Below are 10,746 nucleotides of genomic sequence, written 5' to 3'. Positions count from 1 at the left end.
TCTGAGGAAGCTCCACCCCCGTGTAGTGGCGCCAGAGCTTTATAGATATTTATACTGGCAAAGTCTCCATAAAAGTGTAAAAACATCACAGAAGTGTTAGTTTCCACTACCGCTGTACCAGTGTACACAGGGGGGCTATAGCGGGTCCCGTATGCCGCCCCTGCGTTTTTGCCGCACCAAGAACTGGGGGACCCCCTTATGGGGGCCCCTGATTTGTACTCACCACTCTTCTCACCTTCAGGCTACTGTTATGCGTGTGCAGCGTGCTGCGATTGTGACCGATAAGGCGCAGTTCCCCCGCTGTACAACAACCTCTCAGGATGGTGGTCCTGCAGCAGGGAAGCGGCTCTGACATCTGAAGAGACCGGTAAACCCCCCCCCCCCCCCCCCCCAACTCCCATGATGCAGGTATGCTGTTGCCCGAGCAGCATATCGGAAATAATTACGTTTTAAAAGAAACTGAAGAAAACGTTCTGGAGCTCCAGTGTGTGCATCCTTTTCCAAATGTCTTGTGGGAGGGGGCATAGAGGGGAGGAGCCAGCACACCCAGTTGTAGAAATTTAAAGTGCTCTAGCTCCTTTGGACCCCATCGCACTAACTCCACAATATCCTTTATGGATGCAAGAGAAATTAGGTTTGGAGACAGGCTTTTAGTAACAAAGCTAACACTTGACAACTATATTACTTTTTTTTTTTATTTAGAAAAGTTGACATTCCAACACACTAGATATTCTAAGTGTTCTGTGTGGTTTGCAACTGTTCCTCAACTTGTTTTTGGATAAAAATATACAGAAATTGCACACATTTTCGATATTTACAAGAAGGGGGAAAAAAAGCATTACATGTCACCATAACCTTAAGGGAATAAACATTATGAAAGCAGTAATTACCTGTATCTTGTGCGAGTCAACCTTTCACATATTAATTATTTACTCTCATATTAAAAGTTCTCAATACTGAAGATTGACATCTAAAATATAGACTGTTTGTACCGCCACCCTCATTCAGGTTGAGAACTTTTCTTGGCATCTTCTATTTTGGAAACTGTAATCCTAAAACAAAACAAATTTAACACATTAGACAGTTTGGCTAGAACTTCAAAGTTTGTATTTTTCTTCTTTTCCAAAAATAAGTCAATGGAGACTGGTATGTGTTATGTCTCATTCTGATTCTGCTGCATACAGATGTTCTTAGGATGACATCTTGTGAACGGCTACAGTCAGACGATCGTGCTTCTGGATCATAATGGTTCTATACAGAAAGAAAATGAAAGTACATATTTAAGCAGACCGAAATGATCACACACAGTTTCCTGCTTTAATTTGACACATTATTTTTCACTTATTCTGTACTTTCAGCCAATGTTCTATATAGGATTAGCCTGGTTTAAAGAGAGATTCTCAAATGTGGTCCTCAAGGCACCCCAACGGTCCACGTGACTTAATTAGCACCTCAGTCAACTTGACTACCTAAAACCTGGACCGATGGGGTGCTTGGAGGACCTGCCATGCAATCAGGAGAGGTTGGCAGAAGTGAGTCAAGTAAGGATGAGAAAGTATCATGGTCAATCACCTCAAGGCGACGTTTGGCGATAGTGGGCCTTGAGAAGAAGTGAAGGGGTAAAAGACTAAAAGAAACAATGTGATGGTAAGAGAATGGAAAAGGAGGACTGGTCTACTCAGAGATATCACAATAATGATATCCAGATTAAGGAGCGCCTACTTACATGGAAGGGTGAGGAGGTCCATTGAGATGGACCAAAAGGTTATGTGAGGTCAAGAAATTTAGAGACAGAGGGGACACCACTCGCTACATTTAAGTCAATCAATATGAAGGAGGGAAGGTCAAAGTTATATAAATTTGGAGATAAGATAACAGAAGGGAGGGGGCGAGGCAAATGGCGTGAGTCCAGGAGGGAAACATTCTTTAAAGGGAGAGATGTATTAAAACATGAGAACATGCACTGAAACTGGACGGGTGCTTGAAAGTTTGTGAATGCTTCAGAATTTTCTATATTTCTGCTGAAATTTGGCCTAAAACTACATAAGATTTTCACACAAGTCCTAAAAGTAGATAATGAGAACCAAATCAAACAAACAAGACAAAAAAAAAAAAAGTAGACACGCTAATTTTTTTTATTGAGGAAAATGATCCAGTATCACATATCTGTTAAGAGTATATGAACCTTTAGGCTTAGCAGAAGGTGAAATTGGAGTCCGGTATTTTCAACCTATGGCACGACAATAAGGTGCGAGTGGACAACTTGTCTTTTTAAAAAGATCTATCAAAGTCCCATGTTGACAAGACGTTTTTGTGTAAGTGTATCACGCCACGAACAAAAGGAGATTTCTGAGGAACTCAGAAAGAGTTGTGGATGCTTACCAGGCTGGAAAAGGTTACAAAGCCATCGAGTTTGGACTTCACCAAACAGGCAGATTGTGTACAAATGGAGGAAATTCCAGACCTTTCTTCCCACCAACCCCCTTCTCCCCCAAGGAGTAGTCGACCAACAGAGATTACGCCAAGAGCAAGGCATCGACTTGTTCGAAGGTAACCTCTAAGCAACTGAAGGACTTTCTCACATTAGCTAATGTTCATGAGTCCACCATCGGGAGGACACTGATCAACAATGGTGTGCATGGCAGGATTGCAAGGAGAATGCAGCTACTCTCCAAAACGTACATTGCTGCCCATCTGCAGTTTGCTAAAGATCATCTGGACAGGAGCCCGCAAGGGGCTTCGTTGTGCTCGCTCCCCTGCCGTCATTCTAGTGGCCAGGATCCCGGCGTCTGGATGCTGCCATGCCGCCAGCATCCCATACCCAATGCGGACAAGCCAGACCGCTATTGGAACAATGTTTTGTTGACAGATGAGTCCAAAATAGAGCCGATTTAAAAATAAGATTTTACTCACCGGTAAATCTATTTCTCGTAGTCCGTAGTGGATGCTGGGACTCCGTAAGGACCATGGGGAATAGCGGCTCCGCAGGAGACTGGGCACAACTAAAAGAAAGCTTTAGACTAACTTGTGTGCACTGGCTCCTCCCACTATGACCCTCCTCCAGACTTCAGTTAGGATACTGTGCCCGGAAGAGCTGACACAATAAGGAAGGATTTTGAATCCCGGGTAAGACTCATACCAGCCACACCAATCACACCGTATAACTCGTGATACAATACCCAGTTAACAGTATGATAACAACTGAGCCTCTCAACAGATGGCTCAACAATAACCCTTTAGTTAGGCAATAACTATATACAAGTATTGCAGACAATCCGCACTTGGGATGGGCGCCCAGCATCCACTACGGACTACGAGAAATAGAATTACCGGTGAGTAAATTCTTATTTTCTCTGACGTCCTAAGTGGATGCTGGGACTCCGTAAGGACCATGTGGATTATACCAAAGCTCCCAAACGGGCGGGAGAGTGCGGATGACTCTGCAGCACCGAATGGGCAAACTCTAGGTCCTCCTCAGCCAGGGTGTCAAACTTGTAGAATTTAGCAAATGTGTTTGACCCCGACCAAGTAGCTGCTCGGCAAAGTTGTAGAGCCGAGACCCCTCGGGCAGCCGCCCAAGAAGAGCCCACCTTCCTCGTGGAATGGGCTTTCACTGATTTAGGATGCGGCAGTCCAGCCGCAGAATGTGCAAGCTGAATCATACTACAGATCCAGCGAGCAATAGTCTGCTTTGAAGCAGGTGCACCCAACTTGTTGGGCGCATACAGGATAAATAGCGAGTCAGTCTTTCTGACTCCCGCTGTCCTGGAAACATAAATTTTCAGGGCCCTGACTACGTCCAACAACTTGGAAGCCTCCAAGTCTTTAGTAGCCGCAGGCACCACGATAGGTTGGTTCAGATGAAAGGCTGATACCACCTTAGGGAGAAATTGGGGACGAGTCCTCAATTCTGCCCTATCCATATGGAAAATCAGATAAGGGCTTTTACATGACAAAGCCGCCAATTCTGATACACGCCTGGCCGAAGCCAAGGCCAACAACATGACCACTTTCCACGTGAGATACTTCAATTCCACGGTTTTAAGTGGCTCAAACTAATGTGACTTTAGGAAATCCAACACCACGTTGAGATCCCAAGGTGCCACTGGAGGCACAAAAGGGGGCTGAATATGCAGCACTCCCTTAACAAAAGTTTGAACTTCAGGTAGTGAAGCCAGTTCTCTCTGGAAGAAAATCGATAGAGCCGAAATCTGGACCTTAATGGAACCCAATTTTAGGCCCATAGTCACCCCTGACTGTAGGAAGTGCAGGAAACGGCCCAGCTGAAATTCCTCCGTTGGGGCCTTCCTGGCCTCACACCACGCAACATATTTTCGCCATATGCGGTGATAATGGTTTGCAGTTACTTCTTTCCTAGCTTTAATCAGCGTAGGAATGACTTCCTCCAGAATGCCCTTTTCCTTCAGGATCCGGTGTTCAACCGCCATGCCGTCAAACGCAGCCGCGGTAAGTCTTGGAACAGACAGGGCCCCTGCTGCAGCAGGTCCTGTCTGAGCGGCAGAGGCCATGGGTCCTCTGACATCATTTCTTGAAGTTCCGGGTACCAAGCTCTTCTTGGCCAATCCGGAACAAGGAGTATAGTTCTTACTCCTCTTCTCCGTATACCTTTGGTATGAGAGGAAGAGGAGGGAACACATAAACCGACCGGTACACCCACGGTGTCACTAGAGCGTCCACAGCTATTGCCTGCGGGTCTCTTGACCTGGCGCAATATCTTTCTAGCTTTTTGCTTAGGCGGGACGCCATCATGTCCACCTGTGGCCTTTCCCAACGGTTTACTATCAGTTGGAAGACTTCTGGATGAAGTCCCCACTCTCCCGGGTGGAGGTCGTGCCTGCTGAGGAAGTCTGCTTCCCAGTTGTCCACTCCCGGAATGAACACTGCTGACAGTGCTAACACGTGATTTTCCGCCCATCGGAGAATCCTTGTGGCTTCTGCCATCGCCGTCCTGCTTCTCGTGCCGCCCTGTCGGTTTACATGGGCGACTGTCGTGATGTTGTCTGACTGGATCAGTACCGGCTGATTTTGAAGCAGGGGTTTTGCCTGACTTAGGGCATTGTAAATGGCCCTCAGTTCCAGAATATTTATGTGTAGGGAAGTCTCCTGACTTGACCATAGTCCTTGGAAGTTTCTTCCCTGTGTGACTGCCCCCCAGCCCCGAAGGCTGGCATCCGTGGTCACCAGGACCCAGTCCTGTATGCCGAATCTTCGGCCCTCTTGAAGATGAGCACTTTGCAGCCACCACAGCAGAGACACCCTGGTCCTCGGAGACAGGGTTATCAGACGATGCATCTGAAGATGCGATCCTGACCACTTGTCCAACAGGTCCCACTGAAAGGTTCTCGCATGGAACCTGCCGAATGGAATTGCTTCGTAGGAAGCTACCATCTTTCAAGATCCGCGTGCAGTGATGCACCGACACCTGTTTTGGTTTTAGGAGGCCTCTGACTAGAGATGACAGCTCCTTGGCCTTCTCCTCCGGGAGAAACACTTTTTTCTGTTCTGTGTCCAGAACCATCCCCAGGAACAGTAGACGTGTCGTAGGGACCAGCTGTGACTTTGGAATATTTAGAATCCAGCCGTGCTGTTGTAGCACCTCCCGAGATAGTGCTACCCCGACCAACAACTGCTCCCTGGACCTCGCCTTTATCAGGAGATCGTCCAAGTACGGGATAATTAAAACTCCCTTCTTTCGAAGGAGTATCATCATTTCGGCCATTACCTTGGTAAATACCCTCGGAGCCGTGGATAGACCAAACGGCAACGTCTGGAATTGGTAAAGACAATCCTGTACCACAAATCTGAGGTACTCCTGGTGAGGATGGTAAATGGGGACATGCAGGTAAGCATCCTAGATGTCCAGTGATACCATGTAATCCCCCTCGTCCAGGCTTGCAATAACCGCCCTGAGCGATTCCATCTTGAACTTTATATAAGTGTTCAAGGATTTCAAATTTAAAATGGGTCTCACCGAACCGTCCGGTTTCAGTCCACAAACATTGTGGAATAGTAACCCCTTCCTTGTTGAAGTAGGGGCACCTTTACTATCACTTGTTGTGAATACAGCTTGTGAATTGCCTGTAACACTGCCTCCCTGCCTGAGGGAGTGGTTGGCAAGGCAGATTTGAGGAAACGGCTGGGGGGAGACGTCTCGAATTCCAGCTTGTACCCCTGAGATACTACTTGAAGGATCCAGGGATCCACCCGTGAGCGAGCCTACTGATTGCTGAAATATTTGATACGGGCCCCCACCGTACCTGGCTCCGCCTGTGAAGCCCCAGCGTCATGCTGTGGACTTAGAGGAAGCGGGGGAGGACTTTTGCTCCAGGGAACTGGCTGTATGCTGCAGCTTCTTTCCCCTACCTCTGCCTCTGGGCAGAAAGGACGCGCCTTTAACCCGCTTGCCCCTATTGGGCCGAAAGGACTGTACCTGATAATACGGTGCTTTCTTTGGTTGTGAGGGAACATGGCGTAAAAATGTAGACTTCCCAGCTGTTGCTGTGGAAACGAGGTCCGAGAGACCATCCCCGAACAACTCCTCACCCTTATAAGGCAGAACTTCCATGTGTCGTTTGGAATCTGCATTTCCTGTCCACTGCCGAGTCCATAACCCTCTCCTGGCAGAAATGGACATTGCACTAATTTTGGATGCCAGCCGGCAAATATCCCTCTGTGCATCCCTCATGTATAAAAGTGCGTCTTTTATATGCTCTACGTTTAGCAATATAGTGTCCCTGTCTAGGGTATCTATATTTTCTGACAGGGAATCTGACCACGCAGCAGCAGCACTGCACATCCAGGCTGAAGCACTAGCCGGTCTCAGTATAACACCTGTGTGTGTATATATAGATTTCAGGATAGCCTCCTGCTTTCTATCAGCAGATTCCTTCAGGGCGGCCGTATCCGGAGACGGTAGTGCCACCTTCTTTGACAAGCGTGTGAGCGCTTTATCCACCCTAGGGGATGTTTCCCAGCGTGACCTACCCTCTGGCGGGAAAGGGTACGCCATTAGTAACCTCTTAGAAATTACCAGCTTTTTATCAGGGGAAGCCCACGCTTCTTCACACACTTCATTTAACTCTTCAGATGACATCACGTTTACAGGCATTTGCTCCGCCTCCACATAAGCCTCCTCAAACATGTCGACACAGCCGTACCAACACACCGCAAACACACAGGGAATGCTCTGACAGAGGACAGGACCCCACAAAGCCCTTTGGGGAGACAGAGAGTATGCCAGCACACACCAGAGCGCTATATAACACAGGGATCCCACTATAAATGAGTGTTTTCCCTTATAGCTGCTTTTTTATATAATATTATATATATATATATATATATATATATATATATATATATATATATATATATATATATATCTATACTGTGCCTAAATTTAGTGCCCCCCCTCCCTTTTTTACCCTTCTGTAGTGTTCAGACTGCAGGGGAGAGCCAGGGAGCTTCCTTCCAGCGGAACTGTGAGGGAAAAATGGCGCCAGTGTGCTGAGGGAGATGGCCCCGCCCCTTTTTCGGCGGACTTTCTCCCGCTTTTTCTGGAATACTGGCAGGGGTAATTTTACATCTATATAGCCTCTAGGACTATATATGATGTAGATTTGCCAGCCAAGGTGTCATATATTGCCCTCAGGGCGCCCGCGCACCCCCCCCCCAGCGCCCTGCACCCATCAGTGACCGGAGTGTGAGGTGTACATGAGGAGCAATGGCGCACAGCTGCAGTGCTGTGCGCTACCTTGGTGAAGACCAAAGTCTTCTGCCACCGATTTTCCGGACCTCTTCGTTGCTTCTGGCTCTGTAAGGGGGACGGCGGCGCGGCTCCGGGAACGAACACCAAGGTCGGGTCCTGCGGTCGATCCCTCTGGAGCTAATGGTGTCCAGTAGCCTAAGAAGCCCAAACTACCACCTGTTAGGTAGGTTCGCTTCTTCTCCCCTTAGTCCCTCGCTGCAGTGAGTCTGTTGCCAGCAGATCTCACTGTAAAATAAAAAACCTAAATATACTTTCTTTCTAGGAGCTCAGGAGAGCCCCTAGTGTGCATCCAGCTCAGCCGGGCACAAGAATCTAACTTAAGTCTGGAGGAGGGTCTTAGTGGGAGGAGCCAGTGCACACCAGTAGTCTAAAGCTTTCTTTATAGTTGTGCCCAGTCTCCTGCGGAGCTGCTAATCCCCATGGTCCTTACGGAGTCCCCAGCATCCACTAGGACGTTAGAGAAAATCTATTTGTTAATACTATGCTATGTGTGTTAATACGGCAGCGCTACGATCTATTGGTGCTTGGGGCTTCACAGTCAAAATGTTTTTGCTTCACTTGTCTCCTAGGCAACCTGGACGGCTGCAGGAAGCCTGACGCCGGGCGCTGTACAGTGACGTCATGGCGACTGCATGCTGCTGGGAAGCCGCGCTCTGGGTGTGTTTGATTCACTGGTGACTGGTATCTATATAGGTAAGTTCATGTTATGTCTGCTTTTGTACTCTGATGAAGGATTAAACTATCCGAAACGTTAGTACTGTATGTGGTGGTACAGTGTCAGTTTATTGTTACAAGTCCAGAGAGTGCCGCCTCCATTGTTACACATATATATATATATATATATATATATATATACACATATACATATACATACATACATACACACACATTAATATATATTATATATATACACATACATATATATATATATATATATATATATATATTAGTTTTTACCATACAGTAGTGTAACCACTGTCTATAGGCTCCCCCCCTCACTATAAGGCCCTTTGTGCAAGTACAATTGTGATTATGGTCAGAACTTACCGTTGATAACAGTATTTCTCCTACGTCAACAGGTTCCACAGGATAACAATGAGACATGATGGAGCGATAGCGGATTCGCACCAAACGATCACAAGCTTTCAGTCCTCCCAGGATGCACCGGCCCTTCATATATCCCCGCCCACTGGCTCAGGCAAATCAGTTGGATTCCAAAGCATTTAGGCAGGAGCATTATGTAGAACCCTATTCAGGCGAGAAGAAAACACATGCACACCCTTCCATGTAAGAGGGAACAGTTTAGTGAGTATAAAGATCCTCAAATCAGGTGCGTCAGGGTGGGATCCTTGTGGAACCTGTGGACATAGGAGAAATACCGTTATCAACGGTAAGTTACCATAATGTATATTTCTCCGGCAGAGTCCACAGGTTATCCACAGTGGGATTTCCCAAAGCAATTTAGTGGTGGGGACGCTGCTGATTGGACAGGAGAACCTTACGCCCGAATTCAGCGTCATGAGATGTAAAAGTATCCAAGGCATAATGTCTAATGAATGTGTTAATGGAAGACCATGTGGCTGCCTTACATATCTGTTCTGCTGAAGCACCAAGTTGTGCTGCCCATGAAAGACCTACCTTACGAGTAGAGTGAGCAGAGACATTAGCTGGAACAGGGAGATCAGCTCGAAGAATATGCTTCTGAAATAGTCATTCGAAGCCATCTTGCTAGCGTCTATTTAGTAGCAGGCCATCCCCTCTTGTGAAATCTGTAGAGAATGAAGAGAGAATCTGTCTTTCTGATGGCACTGGTACGATCCACGTAGATTCTTGCTGCACGGACTACGTCCAGCGACGCTTCTCCCACAGAAAGTCCCGATACCTGAAAAGCCGGGACCACAATTTCTTCGTTAAGGTAAAATTTAGATACCACCTTAGGAAGATAACCAGACCTAATTCTGAGAACTGTTTTATCTGGATTAAAAATAAAAAAAATAAAAAATCAGAAAAGATTTACATGACTGCGCTCCTACATCTGACACTCTTCTAGCTGATGCCATAGTCAGTAGAAAGAGAACTTTAGCTGTCAACCATTTAAGATCCACTTTATTAAGTGGTTCAAACGGATCAACTTGAAGGGCTTTGAGAACCAGGCTTAAATCCCAAGGCACTGCAGGAGGAACAAAAGGCGGTTGAATGCGCAGCATTCCCTGGAAAAAAGTACACACATCCTGTAAATTGGCAATTTTCTTTTGAAACCATACAGTCAATGCTGATACTTGCACTCTCAAGGAAGCCACCTTCACACTCTTATCCATTCCTGACTGAAGGAAATCTAAGACACTGGATAGATGACTGAAAGATTTTGGGTCCATACTTCTTTCACTGCACCAATGAATATAGGCTTGCCATATTCGGTGATAAATGCGAGCTGAGGAGGGTTTCCTTGCTCTGAGCATAGTTTAAATTACCTGTTGTGAGAATCCTCTTGACTTCAGGATAGAGGTTTCAATAGCCACGCCGTCAAAGACAGTCGATCCAGATGCCTGTGATAACAAGGACCCTGCATCAGTAGATCTGGACGTTGAGTGAGCAGAATTGGAGCATCCATCGACATCCTCTGTAGATCTATGTACCAATGCCTTCTGGGCCAAGCTGGAGCGATTAGAATCACGGCACACTTTGCTTGTTTTATTTTTCTCACCACCCTGGGTAGCAGGATGATCGGAGTTAACATATATGCCAGATGAAAGTCCCATTTCACTGACAGTGCATCCACAAATACTCTGGGGGCTGTGGCTAACCCAAAGGATAAGGCCTGGAACTGGAAATGTTGCTGGAGGATGGCAAACCTGAGGTAACACTGATGAGACAACACTATAGGAACATGCAGGTAAGCATCCTGTATGTCCAGAGATACCATGTAATCCCCTGGTTCCATGGTCAAAACTGTGGAGCGT

At 46.7% G+C, this 10,746-nt stretch overlaps 1 protein-coding gene across 1 annotated transcript in view; it reads right to left on the bottom strand.

The window, feature by feature from the left end:
- Window positions 1-681: 681 nt before the first annotated feature.
- Window positions 682-10,746, bottom strand: part of LAMTOR5 (late endosomal/lysosomal adaptor, MAPK and MTOR activator 5) — a 29,038-nt gene continuing 18,973 nt past the window's right edge. The window contains exon 4 of the mRNA XM_063955014.1: window positions 682-1,251. Within this exon, the coding sequence (XP_063811084.1) occupies window positions 1,191-1,251 (61 nt within the window). The 3' untranslated portion in view covers window positions 682-1,190. The remainder of the gene's footprint in view (window positions 1,252-10,746) is intronic.

The sequence above is a fragment of the Pseudophryne corroboree genome, chromosome 2, assembly GCF_028390025.1.
Source record: "Pseudophryne corroboree isolate aPseCor3 chromosome 2, aPseCor3.hap2, whole genome shotgun sequence".
Classification (NCBI taxonomy): Eukaryota; Metazoa; Chordata; class Amphibia; order Anura; family Myobatrachidae; genus Pseudophryne; species Pseudophryne corroboree.
This window is presented reverse-complemented; position numbering and strand designations above follow the sequence as displayed.